Source organism: Anomalospiza imberbis, chromosome 2, assembly GCF_031753505.1.
Source record: "Anomalospiza imberbis isolate Cuckoo-Finch-1a 21T00152 chromosome 2, ASM3175350v1, whole genome shotgun sequence".
NCBI lineage: Eukaryota > Metazoa > Chordata > Aves > Passeriformes > Viduidae > Anomalospiza > Anomalospiza imberbis.
Genome location: NC_089682.1, coordinates 76,236,899 through 76,261,307, shown reverse-complemented (window position 1 = coordinate 76,261,307; position 24,409 = coordinate 76,236,899). Strand labels below are relative to the sequence as shown.

The 24,409-nt window shown below is 51.2% G+C and overlaps 3 protein-coding genes across 4 annotated transcripts; 2 read left to right on the top strand and 1 right to left on the bottom strand.

The window, feature by feature from the left end:
• Positions 1-666: 666 nt before the first annotated feature.
• CDCA3 (cell division cycle associated 3) lies at positions 667-3,148 on the bottom strand. The gene is made up of 5 exons (XM_068181824.1): positions 2,991-3,148; positions 2,788-2,917; positions 2,498-2,701; positions 1,437-1,558; positions 667-1,046 (listed from the first exon to the last, which is right to left on the bottom strand). The coding sequence occupies exons 1-5, from the start codon at positions 3,102-3,104 to the stop codon at positions 912-914; spliced, it is 705 nt and encodes a 234-aa protein (XP_068037925.1). The 5' UTR covers positions 3,105-3,148; the 3' UTR covers positions 667-911.
• Positions 3,149-3,483: 335 nt separating this feature from the next.
• USP5 (ubiquitin specific peptidase 5) lies at positions 3,484-18,335 on the top strand. 2 transcript variants are annotated; one of them, XM_068181814.1, is made up of 20 exons: positions 3,484-3,644; positions 5,080-5,205; positions 5,504-5,570; positions 8,394-8,527; positions 8,812-8,957; positions 9,247-9,431; positions 9,983-10,077; positions 10,588-10,781; positions 10,934-11,005; positions 12,237-12,318; positions 12,538-12,663; positions 13,102-13,255; positions 13,640-13,814; positions 15,142-15,230; positions 15,426-15,617; positions 16,157-16,300; positions 16,451-16,596; positions 16,681-16,834; positions 17,489-17,573; positions 17,740-18,335. In XM_068181814.1, exons 1-20 carry the CDS (start codon positions 3,537-3,539, stop codon positions 17,831-17,833), a joined length of 2,568 nt encoding a protein of 855 aa, XP_068037915.1. In that variant the 5' UTR covers positions 3,484-3,536; the 3' UTR covers positions 17,834-18,335. The 2 variants fall into 2 exon arrangements, with proteins under 2 accessions (XP_068037915.1, XP_068037916.1); XM_068181815.1 differs by having other exon boundaries at positions 3,485-3,644; positions 15,426-15,548.
• A 75-nt stretch (positions 18,336-18,410) lies between these two features.
• On the top strand, positions 18,411-21,223 carry TPI1 (triosephosphate isomerase 1). The gene is made up of 7 exons (XM_068181813.1): positions 18,411-18,643; positions 19,363-19,486; positions 19,563-19,647; positions 19,774-19,906; positions 20,016-20,101; positions 20,293-20,380; positions 20,656-21,223. The coding sequence occupies exons 1-7, from the start codon at positions 18,532-18,534 to the stop codon at positions 20,772-20,774; spliced, it is 747 nt and encodes a 248-aa protein (XP_068037914.1). The 5' UTR covers positions 18,411-18,531; the 3' UTR covers positions 20,775-21,223.
• Positions 21,224-24,409: the final 3,186 nt, after the last annotated feature.

The following is a 24,409-nucleotide window of genomic DNA, read 5'->3' as shown; positions in this document are numbered from 1 at the left end:
TAGTTCAAGTCTTATCTATGCATAAATGGCAGAAAAGTAGCCCTCAAGACCTGCCAGAATATCAGGGAATAATATATTTATTCTTATTTGTTGTCTGCTTCCTGCTGTTCCTTCCCTCTTTGCCTCACTCCTGCATTGTGTGGTGACCCTATCTAACCAGTAGCCATCAGCCCATGTTTTCAAGTCTGTTTAGATCTTCATAGCCCAGGCAAATAAAGAAAACTCACAGAAGCACTGCAGGCGGTGTTCTTTCCAGCATTGCAATGAGCTACTGCTAACGTAACTCTTTTCCTGTAAATATTGCCTGCTGGTCTCAACCAGTCAACACCTCATCCACAGACCTTGCTTTAGCTCACATCCCATGGGGAGGGTGTTCCTCACATGCTGTAGCTGGGATAGTGAGATAAAAGTGTGTCCTTTCAAAGCTTGGATATTTTACTCAGTTACAGGACACAGCCTTTTTTTCAGCCCCCATTGCACTTGTTGGCTCAGAGTAGCATCCTGGGGGGCCCAAGGCTCTGCTAGAGAGACCTGGAGATCAACAAGGTTTAATAACTCACCAACAGGAGGTCAGTATTAATGGACAATGCCAGCTCATGTTATTTTGGATCTCACACGGTGGTTTTTTGTGCTGAGCAAGCACAATATCAGGACATACAGTCAGCAAAGGTCGAACACATTTATTTACTAGAGATAAAAACTCTATGGAAAAACCAATAGAACTGATATACAATAAAAGAGACAAAGTCTGTGCTGTACATTAGACATGACAAGCTAGGAAGAGGAGGGAGAAATCTTTCCCCAACTGGGAGAGGTAAGAAATGTGACCACTGCTTTGGGGTTTCAGTCTATTGTAGGATTTCTTCCCTCCAGAAAATTCTCAAAACATAGGAGCAAATTATAGCGAGATCCTAGTTCTCCACAAAAGAACACTGCTGGTTCTCCTTGTTCAAGTCACTCCAAGCACAGTTCCCAGATTTAATGCTCCTGCTCAGATCCACATCCTTCTTCTCCCCAAGGTTCTCTCCCACCACATGCCTCTTGCCCTAGAGAAATAAAAACCCAAACACAGAGCATAAAGCACAAGTTAATAGAAGGTTAATTAATTCTCAGCAGAATATGTAGCCTATTTTCAGGCCATTCAACTTGGTCTCTCTTGTGACAATGTACAGGAGTGACTTTTTTCTACAGCCTAGAGCAAAAGAATGCACTGAAATGGGCAATTTCACAGTAAGGCCAAAGACAGACATTGAACAAGACTCGGAGGCATTTAGTGACAAGACTGACCCACAGAAAAACATTTGTGACGTTACTGGTCTCTACAGGCCTATGAGGCCACAATTCTCAACTGGGACCCTACAAGACACAGAAATTGAAGGATTTGGCTTTTTTTTCAGCTCAGTCTCCCTCCCTCAGCATGACCCATTAAGCTTTACCTGGCGAGGGGCGGGAGCACTGGGAGAATTATCATCTCGTAGAATGCTGAGGGGAGAGCGGCCAGTTCCTCCAGATGTTGCCATGAATTTGTTGTTGGGCTTGTGTCTTATGGGCTTGCTCACTAGTTGACAAAAAGAAACACACCAGCACATCACAACAAGGCTCAAAGGTCCTGGATTTTAAATGCCTCCTGGCCTTTATCAAAGACTTACCCAAAGGCTTTGAGGCAAAGGAATCACAGAAATGTTGATGTTGGAAGTGAACTCTAGAGGACCTACTCCAGCAGGGTCACTTAGAGCCCATTTCCAGGAGTCTCTTGAATATCTCAACAGATAAAGATTCCGCAACCTCTCTGAGTAACCCACTCCACTGCTTGGTCACCCTCGTGGTGAAAAAAAAGTGTTTCCTGATGTTCAGGAACTGTGTACCATTGTGTCCCCTTTGCCTCTGGTTCCATCACTGGGCACCACTGAAAAGAGCCTGGCTCTCTCTTCCCCTTCTACCTTTCCTTCAGGTATTTGTATCTATTAACAAGATACCCCCTGAGCATTTTCCTCTCCAGGATGAACAGTTCCAGTGCTCAGCCGCTCCTCTGAGGAGCAGTGCTCAGCCCAGAGCTTTCTGAAGCACAGTTTGCATCCAAGTCTCTCAGCACTGCTCAGCCTTAGCACAGAGATGTGCTGCCCACCCTTGCTCCGCAGCTCTTCCCAAGGAGAAATTCTAAAGTCCCTCTGGGCAGGTCTGCCCAGTCAAAACCTCATCTCAGAGAGAGGAAGAGTTGTCGTATACCTCTTGATTTTGAATACAGTTTAAAAACAATTTCTCATCTCTGGACAGAAATCTGTTCGATAACGTAGCAGTTCCCAAGGGGTGCCCCAGCCGCAGAGGCTCCAGGCGGTGGGACACAGCCGAGCTGGGGGGCAGGGACAGGCTCTGTCGCGGAGCACGCCTGGAGAAGGCACCGGAACCAGAAGGTGCCGAGAGCCCCGCCTTGCTCACAGGCCATCCCCGCAGCTCTCCGGGCACACGGAGCCTTGTCACCCCCACACCGAGCACTTACCCGAGGAGAAGCCGTGCCCGGCAGGGCGGCCGGGCCGGGCCGTGCTGGGGGAGGGCGGCCTCTCCGCCTCTAGGCCCGCGGGCGGGGAGCTCCGCCGGGCCGGCTCCTCGGCGGGGCCCGCCGCTCCCGGAGGCGCCGGCTCCGGGGCCGCGGCCTCGGCCCCGAAGGCCTCGCTGAGCTGCTTCACCAGGCGGTCCACGCTGTCTGCCGGGGACGGAGGGGGACGGGGTGAGCCTCTAAGTCAGGTCAGGCAGCCCCTCAACCCGCCCGCCCACGGCGGCTTCACTCACCACTCGACACGGCTCTCATGGGCGTGCGGGAGATGCCCGGCGTGGGCGACCGTGGGTCCCTCTCCTGGCCGGTGTCCGCCGGCGGCTCGGCGGGGCTGGGCTGCGGGCTGCCCGCCGGGGAGCTCACCACCTGTGGAGAGGGCAGCCGTGGGGGCGGCGGGCCGGAGCCACGCAGTGGGGAGCGGCGGCGGGAGGGCGCCTACCTCGATGGGGGTGCGCAGGATGCCGGCGGTGGGGGAGCGGGGGTCGCTGACGTGAGCCAGGTGCTTGTTGCGGGGCACGGCCGGGGTGGCGGGGGCGCTGCCGGAGGCCCCCATGGCGGCGGCGGCCGCGCTGCGCCCCTGCCCCGCCGGTCGCGCCGTTCGAATCTCCCGCGCGCCGGGCGGTGCCGCCGCCCATTGGCCGCCGCGCGGGGGCGGGGCTCACAGCGCCACGCCCACCTCCCCGCCCCGCCAGCCCGTCGGCTCCGCGGTCCCCGCCCGTCACGTCCCGCCTCGCCCCGCCTCGCCCCGCTGTCAATCTTCCGAGACAGACCCGCCCCCTCGCCCCTCACTACGTCGTTATTGGTCGAGGAGCCCGGTACCGCCTCCCGCGATGGCCGGAGGGCGATTGCGATTGGGCGAACGGGCGGGTCGGCACGGCGAGTCCGGCCTCCAGCCTCGCTGCCGATTGGTTAGGACCCGCCTGACAGCGCTGGGCTGCGATTGGGCGGGGCGGGGCTGTGGGCGGTGCCGCGGTGAGCCGCTGTCATGGCGGAGCTGAGCGAGGCGCTGCTGTCGGTGTTGCCGTCCATCCGGGTGCCCAAGGCCGGCGACCGCGTCCACAAGGACGAGTGCGCCTTCTCCTTCGACACGCCGGTAAGCGCGCCCCGCCGCCGGCCCGCCCGCCGTCCCGGGCTGCTCCCGCCGCGGCCGGCTCCCACCCCGCCGCCAGCCGGGCGCAGCCCGCGCGGGGCCTCATGGGATTTGTGGTTCCCCGGTGGCCGCGGCGGTCGCTCCCGGGCGGCGCATAGGGCCCTCGCGGACTACTGTGCCCGGCGTGCCCCGCGGCGCGCCCCGCCCGCCGGCTGCGCGCTGGGGGCTGTAGTTCTGAGGCCGGGGCGGGCGTGGGCAGGGCTCTCGCCCCGATCAGCGGCGGCCCGGCCCGCCGGCATCCCTGGAGAGGGAGCGCCCCCAGCCCGAACCCTCCGCGCGGGGGCCCGCCAGGACTTGTAGTCCAGCGGGGGGCGGGGGATCGGGCGCGTCCCGGGCCCGCCCTCGGCGGCGGGAGGGCGGGCCGGGGGTCCCGCCCTGCCCGGGTCTGAGCCACCTCCCCGGCCTCGCCGCGCAGCGTGGCCCAGCAGGCGGGGGGCGAGGCAGTGCTGTGTCATTAAGATGGCAGTGGTCCCTTCTCCAGCCATCTCCACCCCGCTGACATCCCTGCGCTACCCCTGCTCGGCCTAAGTGGACCTAAGGGGCGGCAGAGGCAGCGGGAGGGCGAGGTGCCCCTTGAGCTTCTTCACGGGTGCCTGTCCGGGCTGAGCCCTAGCCCGGCAGAAATGGGCTGCAGCTGGAAGATACGGGTCCTTCGAGGCAGCAGCACATGGCATCCTGACCCTCTTTCTCTCCCCGAGCTCCACAGTGATGCCTGACCCTGCACTGCCCACTCCGTCACAGTCCCAGCAGCTTCTGAAAGCGTCTTAGTGGTCTCCCTCCTTTCCAGCCTCTGCATTTGGGTTCCCTGCCCCTTCAATGTGAAAAGAGTATCTGCTGAATGAGTGTGGTGTTTTCCAGCTGCTGCTGGGATGGTGGGGGTGCATTCTGTATCTGTTTCCAAGCTGCTCATAGGCTTTTGGACACAACAGCAAAAGTAAACCGTGGCCAGTCAACCTTTCTCACGCTGTAGCTTGGCAGCATTCCCTATGGCACTGGAAGTCACGCGTTTGGACAGGGTGCCACAGTTTTGCTGGAAATGATTGTACCATGCTCTGAACTTGTAAACTGTGCGTGCTGGGGGCCTTTTACAAGATAAACTCTTGTGGAAACTCAGGCTTTCCTGATTTGGTAGCATCCTGCCATTAATGAACACACAAATAGTTTTTTAAATACATCATCATGACAGGAGTACCTGTTCTTCTGGGACAGCCAGGCTGGGGCTTGCCATCCTATTTCTTACTAGCTGCTTGTGGCTGCTCTGTAGGAATGAGCTGTGGCCCTGACTTAACAAATAATGACTAGTCTGCCATGCCTATCCTAGCATCTGGAATGCCATTCCTTACCACCTCCCTTCAGTTTTGTCCCTTCTTCCTTCCAGGAGTCAGATGGCGGCTTGTATATCTGCATGAACACGTTCCTGGGCTTTGGGAAGCAGTATGTGGAAAAGCACTATCAGAAAACAGGCCAGCGGGTCTACCTGCACCTCAAAAGGACACGTAAACCGGTAAAAATATAAAAACACATATGCTCAAGCTTGTTCTGAAATTGAGAGCCAGGCTGTGTCTGGGTATTCCATCAGATACAGAGTTTTCTCTCCTGAGATACAGCTGTTGATTTTCCTGGTGAATTGAGGGACACCAGTGCTTCAGTTCTGCTTATGCTGAGTTGTTGTATGGATTGCCCACGTTATTTCTGCCTAGTTTCATTCTGTTTTCAGAGTAGCTTGATTTCGATCCCGAAGGCTTGCCACAGCATGCCTGTTCCCTTAACTCTTATTTCCCTATTTCTTCTTAATGCCACAGAAGGAAGAAGACACCAACTCCAGTGCTGGGGACCCCCCAAGGAAGAAACCAACTCGCTTGGCTATTGGTAAGGAAGCACCTGTGTACTGTATGGTCCCTGTGTTCAGCCAGTCTTCTGGAGCTGCTTGGTTTGTCTCTTTTGCTTTACTCTTCTTGGCTAGTATCCCTGGCCAAATTCAGACTTCATGTTTTCCAGTGTGTCTTGGGTGAGCAGTTTCTGTAGAGCAGTCATTAAGGTGGTAGTTGTGTTCTGTGTCCAAAGTTGCATCTTGTTTTCTGTGGATAAATATGTTTTTTATCCTCTGCCATGATCCTGCATGCCTGGCTCAGCTTAGTGTGGGGATCACCAGACTGGGACTGTTGCTTAAACACAACGTGCCCAGCATGGGGCTGAAGTAAGTTTGAGAAAATGTATGTCTGACAAAAGTAAGTTTGAAGGTCCTGGCAGGTAAACTGTTTTTTAAACTCCTCTGATATTGAACTAGCATTATTGATATAGACGGGAAAGTAATTAATGGGAAATGCTGCATTAACATTTTTGGTTCATTAGGTCTTACAAGGCTGATACTGGAGGATACTGGATATGAACATTAAAACATAAAAAATACTTTAAGTATTCCTTTTTTTGGAAGAACAAGGCCAATGTTCCATTACTGTCTTTCACCGCCTGCGAGGGCTGTGGTGGCAATCAATGGAGATGCTGCTTATTTGGAGCAGTCTCAGCTGGTAATTTCTGAGCCATTATGGAGACACATAAAGGAAGGAACAGGAACATTTGTAGCAGTAACAGGTTCTTGGCTTGCTGGAAGCTGACCACTAGAGGGAAATCCAGAATCTGGACTGTGAATGTCTTGATTTTGGCTCACTTTTTTCCTGGTGTAAACGCCCAGTGACTCGTCTACTGCCAGAGCACAAACACCACTATTAAGATTGGCAGCTGCTCCCTGTTTTGCTGGTGAGCTGAATAGATCCCCATAGATCACTTCTGGCAAAATTGAGGCTGGAGTCTCTGTTTCTTCAGATAGCCGGTGCTTTTACGTATACATATGATTATGCTGCTTTGGGAGAAATGGGGCCTGGTCTGCATTATGAGTTATTTCTGCATCCTCAATTCTCCAAAGGTCTTGCAACAAGTGTTGTCAGTGGGTCGGCAAATACCTGCCTGTGATAACAGCTTAGTGGTGTGAATGGAGCAGGAGAGAATAAAAGAAAGTATTAGCCCTGTGAGACAATGGTCTCAAGTTCAGGAGAAGTTTTTTTAATGTTTGTTTTAGCTCAACTCTGGTGGTATAGCTAATCCTGACACAGGAGATTTTTTTTAAATACTAGAAAGATTTGCAAACAAAATGTAGCCCTTGATCTGTCTGTACCTCACTTCCCCTGTCAATAACAAGAAAAGATGTACAGTGCTTGCCTCCTATGCCTGCTTGTTGGTTGATGGACTTTTGTGATGTGTAGTGCTTAGGTACCACCCTGGAAAGGGAGGCAGTGTACCTCAGGGCAAGCTGGTGGCTATAGACCCTCTTCCTCATCTGGAGCCTCAGAAGGTTCACATAACCACCTGAGGGGACCTCACCAGTCTGGTTTAGTTTGTTTAGGGTTCAGGAATTGTGTAATGCCCTGGGGGGTCGTATATTGCTTTACTGTATGAAGTAGTGACAGGAAATCTCTGGGCTGTGCTAAAGAGGCACAGAAGAGGATTATCTAGGTATGTTGTTGCATGATGCTGGTGACTGTTTTCTAAAACCATGGTGTTCATACATAGCAGTTTGTGCATAGTGTAATAATTGTAGATATCTAAGGAGGGAGTTGCAGGAGATGTCATGGGACTGGATATTTTTGACAAGGATGTTTTAAGGAAATACAGAAGTGATTATCAGAACTGTGTTGCACACAGGATTCTTGAGGCAGAAGCACTGAGCAGCAAAAGCTTTCATTCCCTTCAGAGATTTGTTGCAGCTGCAGATGTTCAGATATTTGTTGCAGAGATTATTGCAATCACAGCATGCAATTTTTCCAGAAACAAAGGAAATTCAGTTTAAAAACACAGGGGATTTAGGCTGCTAATAAGCCATGTGTCTTCTGCCTGTTTCCTTTTGGGATGTAGGATGTGAATACCTGCAGAACAGAGAAGGCCAGGCTTTTCCTCTGAGTACCTACATAGTCCAAAAACTGTAGGTGAGGAAATCTGCAGAAACGGCAGATGTTTTGGTGAGCATCCATGATGACTCTTTACAACTGGCAAATAACCTTTTATGTATGGCTCTCCAGTTTCTGGTGCAACCTCTGGAAAGCACAGCTAGGTGTGCATAGTAACTACTATCACTATACCTTTGCTCAGACTTTTTCTGCAGTTCTGGGTGTTCTGGTTGTAGAGGAGCTCCTGTTTCTTCTATCTTGAGTGCAGGACTCTAGACTATCCTTTCTGGAAGAGGCAAGAAAGAGAGGCAGGCTTCTTAAAGATTCTGATAGACCTGACCTTTGCCCTGGCTTACAAGATGATCTCTTCATGCACGTCTCCATTCATTGTCTTGAGTATTCTGGTTAAGGTTGAACACCAGGGCTTTATCTTGGCTCTCTTCTGGCCAATGCCTCTCTGGAGGAGGTTTGGTTTTCTTCCTAGTTGTAGCCAGAGTCTGGAGATTGTTTTTAAGCATCTGTAAAAAGAGATGGGTAAAACAAAATCTATTGTCACTAGCCTTATAATTGTTCCTCTGAAGTGCACAGCACCAGCAGAAGCTCTGGGATCCAGAAGTGGAAGAAAGATTGTGGATCACTGATTTAGATTGTTGTCTTAGTCATGATGCCTTATCTCATGTAAGCTGTGGGGAAAGAAGCTTTTCAAACTCTTTGGTTTCACCTGTTACCACAATGTTTTTTCTTCTTGTAGGTGTAGAAGGTGGATTTGACATCACAGAAGAAAAGTTTGAATATGACGAAGATGTAAAAATAGTCATTTTGCCGGACCATTTGGATATTCCACGTGATGGGCTAGAGGGACTACCAGACATGGTCAAAGACAGGGTATGTTTGGGTGGAGGTTTGCGTTTACTGTTGATGAGGAAATGTACCATTACAGAGAAGGTAAAAGGGATCCTGCAGAGCTGCTGTGAAGTCTCAGCTGGCAGTCATCAGGATTGCTCTGCACTTATACAGTGCTGTATTTTACACATTTCTGGCTTGTGTGTGGCTGAGGCTCCCAAAAGTCCCAACCAACTTGCCTAAATGTGGAGTGTCATGGAAGCTTCTTGTGCTCTTAACTGTGGTAGGCCAGCCCTTCATGTTTTCTCCTGCTGTCCTGATTCCAGATTGCCAGTGCAATTGAGGCCATCCTGACAGCAGATTCAGCCTCACGGAAGCAGGAGGTGCAGGCTTGGGATGGGGAGGTTCGACGTGTTTCCAAACATGCTTTTTCCCTGCACCAGCTTCAGAACGACGTCCGCATCCCACCGTGGTGAGCATAGTACCGGAACTTGCTGTGTCACTTGTGTTCCAGGCCCTTCCTCTGTGCCGGTCTGCAGAGCAGATAAGACTTCTTTTGTGAGTCTCCAAGTGTGCCTTGTCACAGTAGATTCAGGGGAGGTGGCACACTGGGGTATATCAGGATTCTCAGTGTCCTGTAGTAAAAGGAACTAGATCGCTTTATACTGTGGATGTTGCAGTGGGCAGCAGTGGCGAGGGCTTGGGAGGTAGAACCCAGAGGTTTTCCCTCTGATCTCTTTTTCTCTGTTCCGTGTCAATAGTGGCTGGAAGTGCAGCAAGTGTGACATGAAGGAGAACCTGTGGCTGAATATGACCGACGGAGCCATCCTGTGTGGTCGGCGCTACTTCGATGGCAGTGGCGGCAACAACCACGCAGTTGAGCACTACCGAGAAACCGGCTACCCGCTGGCTGTGAAACTGGGAACAATTACTCCTGATGGGGCTGGTGAGAAGGGGGATCCTCCCAGCGTTAGGGATGCCAGGCACCTCTCAGGCCCTGATCTCTTGTGGGTATCAGGGTGGTGTTGGCAGTCTTGTGACCTGGAACACGCAGTATCATCCCATTGTGAACTTTCCCACTCTGACTTGCTTCTTGTGTGAGGCAAAGAAAGAGCTGATAAAAAAAACCTTGCCTTCCTCTGGCCCTCCCTTGTAATTGGGAGCTTTTAGAATAGTTATCCAGGTTGCCATCTGATTTTCTGTGTTGGGGTGTTTATCAAAGAATCCTGTGTTCAAATCCTGAGCGGAGAGTATATGGCACAGTAACCCACTTTCATTACTCCTGGCGTAAGTGTACCTCTTGTACCCTGATTGGTAACAAAGTTGTCTTGTCACATGTTTAGGAGGAATCTCAGTATTCTATCATGTTATTCTGCTGAGAAAGGGCAGAAAGCCCAATGGCTCAGTTCGTCAAAAGTCCCAGTTCCGAGCACTTTCTTCATCCAGCTGTGAATTTGAGATCACAGGCCATTATAAGTTGCTTTTTTTCCTGCATAGATGTCTACTCCTATGATGAGGATGACATGGTGTTGGATCCCAACCTGGCAGAACACCTGGCACACTTTGGGATTGACATGCTCAAGATGCAGAAGGTGAGGAGGCCGTGGTGTCCTTCTTAGGCCCAGAGGGAGAGAGAAGCACTCTGAGGTGTCTTTGCTGGATTCCAACTTTCTGTGGCTATGCAGAACCATTCCTGGTCAAGAAACCCTGGGGTTTTCTTGTCACACAGAGAGTTGTCTCACCTGCCTCTATTCTTTAATTGCCTTTTTTGCTTTTCTTTCATGTCACTCAGGATTATTTCCCTGGGGTTATGTGTCAGTACTGTGGGCAGAGAGGCTCCCAGGTGCTGAGGTTTTTTTTGTTAGTGTGTAGTTTCCATGCCTCTTTCTAGGGAATGGTTCAGATTTCTCCCATCTTTCTTTTTCCTCCTCTTTCTGTCCCAGGTATTCATATATGTGGAAACAACTCTTGTTTCTTCCTCCTCTACTTACAGAATAAAACAGAATGGATTTGACTCTGTTTCTCTACAGCATTGCAATTTTCACACCTCTGATGTTGCCTTGAGTCCTCTTTGAGGATTTTCCTGTTCTTTCCCTCTGCAGACAGACAAGACGATGACAGAACTGGAAATAGACATGAACCAGCGCATTGGCGAATGGGAGCTCATCCAGGAGTCTGGTGTTCAACTCAAGCCCCTCTATGGGCCTGGATACACTGGTATCCGTAACCTGGGCAACAGTTGCTACCTCAATTCTGTGATGCAGGTGCTGTTCAGTATCCCAGACTTCCAGAGAAAGTAAGTGAGTTTAATCACTCCTTTCCATTAGTCTGGGATCAGTACAAAGGTCCCCTAGAGCTGGGAGCTTCTGTTGCAGTAGTCATGCTCAGAACTGCATTTTTACCAGATGAAGCTGCATATCCCTTAGATTGCTCTGCTTTGATCTGCAGGTATGTGGACAAGCTGGAGAAGATATTCCAAAGTGCACCTTCGGACCCCACACAGGATTTCAGCACACAAGTGTACGTAGAATTTTGGTGAGAGAAGGAAGGCTGAGACTGCCTGGATGCATCCCCTCTGTGCTGCTTTGCTCTAGGGTTCTCCCTCAAGCCTCACCTCTCTTTTCTTGCCTGTCACCAGAGACACAGATCCTCAGTGATCAATAAGGATAGAAGCCAAGGAAGTTCAGCTGAATGCCCTAGATGGAGCGGACAGAGTGCACCCTGTGTTCATGAGAGGCTCTGAAATGTATTATGTGTGTTATGCCTGTTAAACTGGGGGGATTTCTGGGAAACAGCTTCTGTCTGCATAACAGTTAAAAAGGGCTTGCTGTCTTCAATGGAGGGAGATTATAAAGGGGATACATAGGTTTAGGCAGCTTTATTCTTAGTGGATAACTTTGGTGTGCTTAAAGAGGCTTCCCTCAAGTGTGGAGAATATGCAGAAGAAGGAACACAAGATTTGGGAGGGAGTTGTATTTTAAGTATGTCATGCCTGTGCTGCAGCTGCTTTCAAACAAGCATGTGGAATTTGGGGTGGAGGAATGGAAGGTGGTATTTGTGGACAGGGAGTTCAGTGGTACGGGAGGATTCTAAATTTGGGCAGCCTGGAGTGAGGTGTTCACTGAGAGGGGATTAAGGTGAGACAGCCAGAAAGATGACTGCCTGGGCAAAGGGAGGAATTGGTAAGGTTTGGTTTCAGACAAATGGTAATATGGCAGTAATGATGGGGAAGCACTGGAGTGAAATGGAATAGTAGGAGGGTCTGAGTGTAGGAGTAAATCGCTGAACACATACTGTTGTCCATTAAGTGCCTGATGCAGTCAATCTTTCCTGTAGGAAAATGTGATCAGTGTGCTCTCAGCAGTGCTATTTCTGGCTCAGACAATTTCTCTGTGCCCTGTTGTCTCCTGCACAGTCAGACACTGCTCCGTTCCCCTCGTCAGGCTGCAGCTCGGCTTGGCTGCTGCGCAGCTGCTGTGTGGCTCAGCACCAGCTGTTCCTTCATGTTCTACTCTGTGCAAGCAGTGGTTGAGACTGGCACCCTAAAGCCCTGGTAACTTTGAAGTCAGTGATGTCTCCAGGGGCCAGAGAGCAGACCACAATAAGATAATCTTGCCTGGTGCAGCAGAGAAAGCTGTTATCTGTGAGACTGACAGCCCATGGCAGTGTTGAATCTGGATGGGTTGATGTGGCTCCTGGAGCACGTGAGATTGAAGAAACATTGATACTAACAGTGACTTTGTCATTCCAGAGCCAAACTGGGCCATGGACTGCTTTCTGGGGAGTATTCAAGGCCAGCTTCTGCAGATGGGGAGCAGCAGCCTGATCAGAAGGTGAAACTTGGATATGGCATCCTTTTGATGCTTGTATTGCATGAGGTATTGTGTGTGCTACGTGGCAAAGGAGGGAGAACCCTTTCTGAAGACATGTGCTGGGGCTTGTTGCAAGGCCTGTCACCTGAAGAAAAGCATGGCTAAGAATAGAGAGCTATCTGCCAGGACACATGCTTGGCAAATTATGACCACCTTCCTCTTCCACGTTGTTCTTTGCAGGGTATGCAAAATGGCATTGCTCCACGCATGTTTAAGTCCCTCATTGGAAAGGGGCACCCAGAATTTTCCACTAACCGACAGCAGGATGCCCAGGAATTCTTTCTGCACTTCATCAACATGGTGGAGGTAATTGTTGAGTCTATCTGACAAATAATGGAAAAGTCCAGCTTGATTTTCTTCCTACAGCAAGTGGTGAGGTTTGGAGGTGAGACGCTGGCAGTCAGAGCAGAGAGAGGGAAAGAACGCAGGGAAATGGGCTGCCTAGCACCTGCCAGGGTGGAGAAGGAGAGGTGCTTGGCCATGTTTTCAGAGCTGATTCCATGGAGAAATCTTTTTTGGGAGTGGCAGAGCTGGAGGTGTAAGTTTCTTCTGTAGGAGCAGGAATGCCATGGCTTCCTGGAGTACAGAAGCTGGCTTTAGTTTCCTCTTTGCTGTCTTTTCCAGGGTACTGGGTACAGAAGTGAATACTCTTCAGCTGTGTGCTGTGCGACATCACTGTTACTGCAGATCGTTTTTTCTGCCATTTTGATGTTCCATCTGTCTTTCTAATTTCTCCTTCTTCAGAGGAACTGCCGCAGCTCGGAGAACCCTAACGAGGTCTTCCGTTTTCTGGTGGAGGAGAAGCTGAAGTGCCTGGCCACTGAAAAGGTGAAATATACCCAGCGAGTGGACTATATTATGCAGCTGCCTGTGCCCATGGATGCTGCACTCAACAAAGGTCAGTAATGTGCCAACACCAGAACAGTAGCAAGCCCTATGTTTGTATGTTGTACTATTCTTACAGAACTCCTTAAATGAGAAGGGGACTTCTTTGCCATTTCTGAGGCCAGGTCCTTCTGCTTTTGTGGGATCGGGCTGATTTCTTCAAAGGTGGTGTGACACGGTGAAGTCCCTCTAGAGTCTCTCCCTCGGCCACCACAAGATGGGCTGTGATTCAGCAGCAAAACAGGAGTGACTGCAGTAGCAGAACTGTGCTCTGGAAGCTGTGCTCCATGCTTGATGGCGTGTATCTATAGGCCGGCTCTGCCTCTAGGTGTAGCTTACACCAGTTGCTTTGTAGGTACCTAGAAGTGGTCCTTGACTCCCCTGCTTTATTCTCTAGATGAACTGCTGGAATATGAGGAGAAGAAGAGGCAGGCAGAGGAGGAGAAGCAGCCGCTGCCTGAGCTGGTGCGAGCCAAGGTGCCTTTCAGCTCCTGCCTAGAGGCCTATGGAGCTCCAGAGCAGGTGGATGATTTCTGGAGCACAGCCTTGCAGGCCAAGTCTGTGGCTCTCAAGTAAGTGTGTGTCAGCTAAGCTGTGATGAACTGGCCATAGCTGCATCTCTGAGGACTTCTTGTAGTGGCTTGAGGGGAGAACCATTACTGAAGCTTTGTAGTCCTCCACACCCTAGGTCCGTAGAACATTGAAGCAGAGGGGGGATCAGTCCATCAGTGCTGAAGTGGTTATCCTCAGTAGGCAGAACAGCAGTGCTAGTGAAGTCCTAGCCATCAGATTTCAGTTGCTATGGGGCTACAAAAACACAGTGATATTTCAGAAAACTAGAAACTTCTACTGTAAATTTAAAATTTAGCTTTGAAATCTGTACTGACTGTATGATGATGCTGATCTTGCACTATCTCTAAAATTTCTTCAAGTTTTTACTGTGAAGATTTGAGCAGAACCCTGAGTGTAACAGATCCATGAGTTCTCTGAAAGAATGCTAGTTTAAATGCTAGTAGCAAGGTTTAAAAAACAGCTTTAATTTTTCTCACTGCTTGTAGCACATGCAACAGTGCAAAGTTGAAGTGACAAGATTACAAATGTAAGCAGCTTTCTGCTGTGATGCTTAGTGTTTTTTTGCAATGAAAGTCATCAAAGAGTTGGAAGTGCTTTTCTATACTCCATTATTAATGGACTAATTATTAAACAAATATTCCATTATTAAGCAATAGCTACTATAAACAAATATCACATTGAAAAGTAACACTTTGTTTTAATTTTTACTGAGTCGTAGTCAAACACTTTACTGTTACTTAATTTAGTTCTACACCATGTTGCAATTATCACCTGGTAATGAGTATCTGTCTCACTTACACGTGCTTCTCCCTTCACAAACATTCCCCTGTTTCACAGATTTCAGACACTTTCCCTCCCAAATTGTCTAACTAAAAAATGTTTAATCAAATTCAGTTAACTTAAAATTCACTGCTTCTGTTTCGTATCCAAAAAAGTGCTCTTGTGCTTGAAAGCTTGACAGTTCCTGCAGGTGTATCTGTTGCTCTAATAAAAGATGTTATTTCCACTACATTCCTTAAGGGTTAGACTTCCAATTAAACCAAATCTGACCAGGCTTGTAAAATACAGGATTGGAAGGTAGAGAATATGTACTATTTTTTCTCATTTCCAAGATTTGCATTCCATTTCATCTTGTCAGGGCTTCTGCCTCAGAAATGGTTCTGTGTTTGAGGAACTTTAAGCTCAGCACAGAAGAGCTGCACAGACAGGTGTATGCCCCAACTTGCTCAGAACATGGCTCCGTCCTCCTCACTGATTTCTTGGATCAGCTAGATACCCTCAATCTTTGCTGACCAGGTATTTAAAAATATTACGTGTCTCTTTCAGAACAACGCGGTTCGCCTCTTTCCCAGATTACCTGGTCATCCAGATCAAGAAGTTCACTTTCGGTCTGGACTGGGTGCCCAAAAAACTCGGTAAGGAGGATGAGAAGTACAGAGCATATAGGTACTGGGAGTCATATATGGATATTGTGGTCACTACTGCCAGGAGGAATGTAACTATCCCAAAAGTTGCTGCAGGCATCCCCAGGGACTTACCCTTCTAGATCTCCCAGCCGAGTCCTTTGTTCCTGCCCCTACATGGAGGCTGAGCAAGACCATATATTGCAGATGTTTCCATTGAAATGCCAGAGGAGCTGGATATCTCTGCACTGCAAGGAACGGGGCTGCAGGAAGGAGAAGAAGAAATGCCAGACATTGCACCCCCACTGGTGACACCAGATGAGCCCAAAGGTAGCCTGGGGTTCTATGGCAACGAGGACGACGACTCCTTCTGCTCCCCTCACTTCTCCTCTCCGACATGTTAGTGATTCTCCTCCTCTCTTCCTATGCCTGACTCATTTCCTTGCTCTCCTTGCCTTGTGTCCCATGCTAGCAGTTTCCCACTTGCTCAGACTTTTTCCCTGTCCTTTTGTCAGCGATTGCCAGCTGCCTCCCTTGCATGCCTGTTATGCAAGGGTGTTATGCAAGGGGGTTTGTTGATTCCTGTTCTGTGCAAGATGGGGTGGCATGTCTGGTGCATTTAGAGGAGACAGAGCTGGGATTTATACAGGATTTAAATGGTAGGGGTATTTAATTTTCATAAACCACAGTGGGAGGTCGGGTTCAGAGCCTAGGGAAGAGCCAGTGCTCCCGAGTTCATGGGTTGAATCATTTTGTTCTTTGCCTGTGTGTGAGACTGCTCTTCTGAAGAAGAAAGGTGGCTGAGAAAAGCCAAGAGATGGAAGGTGGTGTGAAATTAAGCTAGGAAGCGGTGGCTTTGGAGGCTGTGTGACACGAGATGAAATGGAGCCAGCAGGGATGGGTGGGAGTGGGTGGCTCTAACTTCTGTCTCCCCACAGCACCCATGCTGGATGAGTCGGTGATTATCCAGCTAGTGGAAATGGGCTTTCCCATGGATGCCTGCCGCAAAGCCGTGTATTACACAGGGAATAGTGGGGTTGAGGCGGCCATGAACTGGGTCATGTCACATATGGACGATCCAGGTATGAGGCCATGGCCATGGTGAAACTTACTGCTTCTGGGCTGTTCTTGTGTCCTGCTACCACAGTGGAAAACTGAAGTAGTTTGGACTTGGGCTGTACCCTCTTGGAGAGATCTGATTACTCTGAGCTGTGTTGTGTTTCCTGCTGCAGACTTTGCTAACCCATTAGTTCTCCCTGGATCCAGTGGGCCCGGGTCAACTATTACCTGCCCGGACCCTCCTTCAGAAGACAGTGTGGCCACCATTGTCTCCATGGGCTTCTCCCGGGACCAGGCAATGAAAGCGCTTAGAGCCACGGTGAGAGGCACGGGTGACATCAGAGTGCAGGGATTTTCTCAGGAACAGGAATTCTCAAGTTCACTGTTGTCTTCTTCCTTCCAGAACAACAGTCTGGAGCGTGCAGTGGATTGGATCTTTAGTCACATTGATGACCTCGATGCAGAAGCTGCTATGGATATCTCAGAGGGGCGCTCGGCAGCCGAGTCCATCTCTGAATCTGTCCCTGTGGGTCCCAAAGTGCGTGATGGGCCTGGAAGTGAGTTCCAAGCCATAGGAACGTGGATTTTGGGGTGCAAACTCACCATTACTTTGTCATTCCTGATCCATGCAGTACCGCAGGTTTTAGCAGCAGCAGCTATTGCAGAACTGGTCTGGTTGTAGAGGTGGAAGCAGGGACGAAGAGGGAAGGAATGGCAAAGTAGTCTAGACCCTTCAGGCTGGATGAGGATTGCCTGGAAGCCAGTAGGAGAGAGGTTGGGGAAGTACCATCAAGTGAAAGACAGGAAGGGCTGTGCTGCTTTTATCCAGTGGTTCTGGGAGGCTTTTTTTGCCCTTTTCGTTCCCACTGAAAAAAGCAGTTCCAGTTTGTGCATAGAATTTGTGCCAGTAGTGCTTGGCTGCTGGGTGCCATAGGGAGGCAAAATCCCTGCCTTACCCATCCAGCAGCCATGGCCCAAATAAAAAAGTTGGAAGAGAGAAGGCTAAATGGAAGTTAGCATCTCCCATTTCCCTCTATGTTTGGCCTTAAGACCACTCACAGTCACACTTGATGGGGATCCAGTTCTAAATTATTACCCGGCAGAGCTTCCTTCAGGGATCCTTCTCTAGAGAGGGCCTTGCACAGGGTGTTAGGGAGTAAGACATCTTTCCTCTTTCCCCTGACAATCCTCTCTTCTCTCCTTCTTTCAAGAATATCAGCTGTTTGCCTTCATCAGCCACATGGGCACTTCAACTATGTGTGGACATTATGTTTGTCACATCAAGAAAGATGGCAGGTAAGGATTTCCACAGTGTAAGGGAGCTGAGGTACTGGTTTAAATCCCCAACCTGCCCTGTTTCGTTAGAGGTCTTGAGGGGTTGGGGCTGAGAGCAGGTGAGTGCAATCAGTTTGTGTCTTAACCACGCAATGGCATTCCTGAGCTCCTCTTATGCCTGTTGCAGGTGGGTGATCTACAACGACCAGAAAGTCTGTGCTTCTGAGAAGCCCCCCAAGGACCTGGGCTACATCTACTTCTATCAGCGGATTCCCAGCTAGAACATCCTCTTGCTGTGTGTGGTGGGGGGAGAGTGGGCTGAAAGTGTCAGGGGGGAAAGGGGTGGGGGCAGTGAGGGTGGGAGCAGGGTCCTTCTCCTCCCTGCTCCTTTCCCCAGTCCCTTCACGGCCTCTCTGTGGAGACACGGGGAGACAAGAGTTCACTGACTGATCAACTGGGGGCTGGAGCCCCCGTGGACATGAGTGAAGGGGGTTTGGGAATATCTGTTTCTATATAGGAAATGTCCTCACTGTCCCCACCCCCGTGACACACAGCCCTACTGCTTCGCTGCTTGGTGGGATGATGCCACCTCCTTGCTGTCCGGAAGGAGAGGAGGGGGCTTGTGTGTACGTGTGGCTTGTGAATGGGGGGGGTTCCTCCTGCCCGCCCTGTCGGGCTGGGGCATGGGGCGGGCAGCAAGGCGGGCCACGAGCAGCGCTTCCCCTTGTGTGCCCTTGACATGCCAAAATACACGAGGGACAAAATAAAAGTCGAAATAGCTCCCTGGCTCCTGTCTGACCCCGCCTGGCTGCGGGAGAGCGTTTGCGGGGGAAAGGGGCGGGGCTCTGGGGCGGGGCACGCGTGGGGGCGTGGCCTCGGCCGCCGCCGGGCTATAAAAGGGGCGCCGGTCGCCGCTCTCGCTGCCGCCGTTGACCTTCGCGTCTCCTCCCGCGCCGGTTCCCTCCCGCTCCTTCCCGCCATGGCGCCCAGGAAGTTCTTCGTGGGGGGCAACTGGAAGATGAACGGCGACAAGAAGAGCCTGGGCGAGCTCATCCACACGCTGAATGGCGCCAAGCTCTCCGCCGACACCGGTGAGGGCGCGGCCCGCACGTAGCGCACGTCCCACACGGCCCTGCGGAGCCGGGGACCGGGCCCGGGCCCGGGCGGGGGAGCGGCAAATGTCAGAGGGCGGCGGGGGCCTAAATATAACCCCGCGGCAACGGCGCTAAATATACCCGCGAAACCGGATCCGGGTTCCTGCGGGCCCGGCCGCCACGTGCGGCCGACCCCCGGGGCGCCCCCGGCCGATCCCCGGAGACCCCGGCGGAGCGGCCGGCCTGCGGTCCCGGGGGCCCCGCGCCTCCCCTCGGCCTGGCCCCCACACCCTGGGATCGGGGGTCTCGGAGCACCGCGCTGCAGCTGAGCTGCGCTGCCCTGCCCTGCAGCCGTGCCCAGTTACAACCCCAGGCGCAACCCGGTGCGGCTCTTCCCGGTTCGGCCAGGCCAGGCTGCAGGGTGGGCTTCTCACCCGATCTTTCATTTGGGCACTTTCAAGGGACCCCTCTAACCTGGCCGTCGGCCTGGTATGCTCTGTCCAGCCCCCTGGAAAGGGCTTTCCTTCCCTGCTGTCGAGTCATCGGATAGCAGGGATTGCCCTGTGGCAGAGGGGCCCCAAAATGTCAGTGAGGGGCGGGCTGTGCCTTCCCAGGAGAGAGGGATGATCTCTTGGGGCTGGGATTTGGGATCAGTGGCTGGGTACAGTTTCTGCCCTTCTCCTGTCACAAGGGTAACAAGGTGCTTTGCCTTGCAGAGGTGGTTTGTGGAGCCCCTGCCATCTACCTAGACTTTGCCCGTCAGAAGCTCGATGCAAAGATTGGAGTGGCAGCACAGAACTGTTACAAAGTACCAAAGGGAGCTTTCACAGGAGAGATCAGGTAAGCCCCAATGAGTAACGTTAGGGTGCCTCTGGGATGTGAATTTCCTCCAGTGAGTCATCTCCTTTCTGCCCAGCCCAGCAATGATCAAGGATATTGGAGCTGCATGGGTGATCCTAGGCCACTCAGAGCGAAGGCATGTTTTTGGAGAGTCTGATGAGGTGAGTGGCCTCATAGAATGGAGACATGGTCCAGCTACGATGGGTCTGCAAAGACTGGAAAAGTGAGCAATTAAAACAGACCTCCAGCCTGTTTTATTGGCTGCCTTGTTTCCTTTCCATTCCCAGTTGATTGGGCAGAAGGTGGCTCACGCTCTGGCTGAGGGCCTTGGAGTCATTGCCTGTATTGGAGAGAAGCTGGATGAGAGAGAAGCTGGCATAACAGAGAAGGTGGTTTTTGAACAGACCAAGGCTATTGCTGGTAAGAAGGAAAAGAAATGGTTGGTTTGGGTTTTTTTAGCCATTTTCTAGCTCTGCTCTTCCCAGTATGGGGGTATTGTGCTTACCTCTACCTTCTCTCTCCTCCCTAGATAATGTGAAGGACTGGAGTAAAGTGGTTCTTGCCTATGAGCCAGTTTGGGCTATTGGAACTGGTAAAACTGCAACTCCCCAACAGGTATGAGCAGGGGAGGTGGCTGATTAAATGACCAACTCACCCTTCCCCCTCAGGAAACCTTCCTGAAGATTCTTACTGGCAATCTCCTGGAGATTCTTAGTGACTCGGAGAATATCTGTTCCCTTGTCTTTGGAAGGGAACTGTGTGCAGAATGGCTCAGGCCTCAGTGTGACTCCTGCGTTGTGTTGCAGGCTCAGGAAGTTCATGAGAAGCTGCGGGGGTGGCTGAAAAGCCACGTGTCTGATGCTGTTGCTCAGTCAACTAGGATTATCTATGGAGGTGAGTGAGTCTAGAGCGACTTTCCAGGGCAGGAAGTGCTTAATTTCTCTACCTGTTGCTGCAGTTGTACATCATTCTCTCCCTGGCAAGGAAGCTCTTGACTTTCAGGGCATAAAGAATCACCTTCTAGCTTGTTTGGGTAGCTTGCTTGGATAAATGGGAGATAGTCTTGCTGTCTGCAGGAGGTGGCTGGTACCTTGCCAGTCCTGACTTTGCCCTGGCCCCGTTTTCCTAGAGCTGGCACATCTGACCTTAAAACACTGCTCCCTCCTTAGGTTCTGTCACTGGCAGCAACTGTAAGGAGCTGGCCTCTCAGCATGATGTGGATGGCTTCCTTGTTGGTGGAGCTTCTCTCAAGCCAGAGTTTGTGGATATTATCAATGCCAAACACTGAAGCACCCCATGAGGAGCTGCTGTCCCTTGTGGTAAAGAAGTGGAAGCAAGAAGGGACCTTTTGTTGCACACGTCTCAGTACGGAGGCCTCTCTTGAGGCTTTCCCCCTCCACAGTCATTGTTCTAGATGTTCTGCTAACCACCCCCACCATGTTGGAGTCCTGTTAGCAGGAGCCTGTCTCAGCAGAGTCTTGACAGTCTCCTCTCTGAGCTGAATCCTCAGTTTCCCGTTGACCTGTTCAGAGCTCACACCCCACCTGGCCAGTATCTCTTTCCCTGCAGCCCTGCAGGGACAGGGGGCTGCTGGTGCTGCAGGGAGGAAAAAGGAACTACAGTCTCTTGCATCCTTCAGCTCCATCAGCAAGGAACCTGTCAGCTTAGACCCTTGTGAGATGTCTTACCTCACCTGTGTCCCGTACTGAACAATAAATGAAAAACAGAAAAAGCAAATGTGTGTCCTGGATCTTATTTGGAAGCATCTCGGGGACAAGCAGCATAGAGGACTTACTGCTTTTGGAGGTGGCTGGTTGCAGAGAGGGTTTTGTGGGCTTTCCCTTGAGAGCCCACCATTATCCCAGTAGGCACTGCACGGGTTCAACCTGCATCTTGCTTCTGTCATATAACGGCTCTTCTTTGGGCCTGTGGTTATTCTGTTATATCTGAGTCTCTGTTCTGGTAGCCGCTGGAGCACCTGGCTGTTCCAGCAGTGAGCTAGTCTTCCCTGGCAGGCTCAGTAATGTGCTCATCCCTGCTCTTTGCCTGTAAGGACTGGTAATTGACTTTGCTCATTAAATGTAGAGTGGAGCAGCTCAGTCTCTGCAGAGAAGGATTTTATTTAGGCCCTGTGTTGGGGCAGTGCTTGCTGCTTACTTTCAGCCATGTGCTGGTGGGTGAGGAAGCAAGACTTGATGTTACTTCCTAGCTAGCTGCTGGGGTTTTTTTGGTGGTACTGAGGGTGATGAAAAAGAAGTGCCTCACACAGAGGAGCTTATTTGTGAGGCAGTACATCCTTGGAAGCCTATGGGCAGTGTTCCACGTGCTAGCATCACCTGAGGGATAAGGGGCCGGAGCTGAGGAGCAAGGAGGAAAAAGCCCCTGATGCTGGGGGGACTCCTGCCCTACTACTGCTGGGGGAGCCTCCTGCTGCCCTGCTAGATGGGAGGGATCTCCTTCCTAGGATATCAGGTGGTCTGAGAAGGACGGGCCTGACAGAAGTAAGGAGGTGGCAGCTCCCAGCTCTGTATGTGTGTGGAGTGATGTAGAAAGGAGGCGGATGATTCAAAGGCAAAAAAAAAAAAATCTGAAAACTGAACTGTTTTCTACAACCAGAGCATGTGTTTCTGAGAGGCTGCTGGGCCATGGCTGTAGGTTGGGGCTGTTGGGTCATACAGACCAGAGCAGCAGTGATGCAGCAGGGGCACACAGTGATCCTAAGGCTGCAGGGACTGGGTACAATGGCTCAGGGCTGGGCCACCACCAGCTGCAGCTCTGCTGTCAGCTCCTGCTCCTGCCCAGCCCAGCCCTGCCCACAGCACTAGAGCCCAGGAGAGTGACCTACATAGAAGAAAACAGATGGGAGCTGGGCATTGATCTTACTGCTTTGAGAGAATTCAGGGGCATGAACACATTCATTTAATGAGGAATAAACTCATGGAAAATAATTTCTATATCAGCAGGAGTGCCACATCTTGTTTCTCTTCTTTTTGTCTGCTTCCTGGCAGGACTGCAGCTCTCTGGAGTGGAAATACTGCCAGATCCTCACAGCAAACTGTAATGGTTGGATGTTAAACAGGTTGCTGTTGGAGAAAAATGCACTGTGCCAGATGTGACAGCCTGAGAGAGGCTGCGATGGCTCTGCATCCTCAGCCCCAAACAATAGCCAGGCTGGGCCTGTATTCCCAGTAGGCACAGTTGGACACAATGATCCTTGTGGGTATCCCTTTAAACTCAGAATATCCTATGACTTTGAATATATTGCACTTAAACATAGCTATGGCTGGCCACACAGATCCATCCACACAGAGCACTCCCACACAGCACTGGCAGCCTCATCCCACACTCTGCTCCAGCTGAGCAGGACAGAGGTGCACTAGTGAGCGTCTGTGTCCATCTGTTCCATCTGTGTATTTACAGATGTGTACAGTGTGTCTCCTTCCAGCAGCTGGCCTCAGGCAGGGCCCAGGAGCTGCCCCTCAATCCCAACCTCTCCAGCCCCCAGCAGCCAGCTCCCTGTGGTGCTCTGACCACGAGCTCCTCACACAGGGCAAAGTGCAAAAGGAGTTTAATGAGAAGACCTGACAGGCTGCGCTGATCAGGTGCAGGACATGGACAAATCATCACAAACCATTTACACAGGACTGGCCCTTTTTATTCCTGTATGCTATGTTTGTTTCTCTGTGTGACCTAGGTCACCCCTGGCTCCTGCCCTAATCGCTCCCTAATGAGTCCCGTGCAATCCCCAAATGCTCTTCCCCTGCATCTCATCCTGTGTCCCACACCCCTGAAGACAGCTACACCCCCAATCCTAAAGGTGTTCTGGGGCTGAGGCTCCCCTGGGACGGCACTGGACAGGGTGCTCCTTTCTCTGAGTCCTTAATTTGGGTCCCCACCTGCCATTGTGCCCCTGTGCCCCTGGAAATGTGCCTTTATTGGGCTGATGGCTCCTGGGACGGGCCTGGAAGCAGCCTGGCGGGTGCTGCTTGGGCTCCCCCTCCTGCCATCATCGCCCTGTGCTCCTCTGTGGGTGTGTAGTCCAGCTTTTAGCACATACCCTCCTTAATTGTCAGTATAATTAGGTTTGGGATATATATAATCTAAATAAAATCTCTCTAGTTTAAAGATTCACGTTTCTTTTTGTAATTAGGGGATGTTTAGGGCAGGAAGCAAAGGCAGGAAAGGAAGTGTTCATATGCAGATTACTTCTTTACTCTGAGGGTGGCGAGGCACTGGAACAGGTTGCCTGGAGGAGTTGTGGCTGCCCCATCCTTGGAGGTGTTCAAGGCTCGGTTGCATGGAGCCCTCAGCGACCCGGTCTAGTGGGTTGCATCCCTGCCCCTGGCAGGGGGATTGAGACAAGGTGATTTTTGAGGTTCCTTCCAATCCGAGCCAATCTGTGGTTGTGTGATAATGACCAGGGAGTGAATTCAGATTCAGATGTGTAGCACAGTAGAAGGGGTCGGCACCGGGGAGTCTAGCAGGACAAGGCGGGGGGCAGCTTGCTGTGCAGCCCTGAGTGCAGGGGTGCCTTGCAGGAAGGGCAATGGCTGATGGTTTTGTGAGCAGCTCTGCTTGAAGCAGCTTACCTCGCACTAATGTTACCCAGGCACTGCAAAGGAGCAAAGTGCACTGAAGGGAAAGGGAGCAGAGCCTTGGACTTTGTGTTAACTGCAAAACACTGCTGACCACCAGCTCTGAGTAGCATTCCTGGCTGGAAAACACCCAGTGCTGTTGGCATCGGCTGGGCACGGGCAGCCTCAACCCTTCCCAGCTCCACAGCCTGGAGGACAGGGCTGGAGCAGTGCACCCCAAAAACCCCTTCCTGGCATCCAGCTGCTCATAATCGGGAGGCTTCATGCAAAGCCCAAGGCTAATTCGGCTCAACATGTTAATTAAACATTTACTAGAGGGTAAATTAAG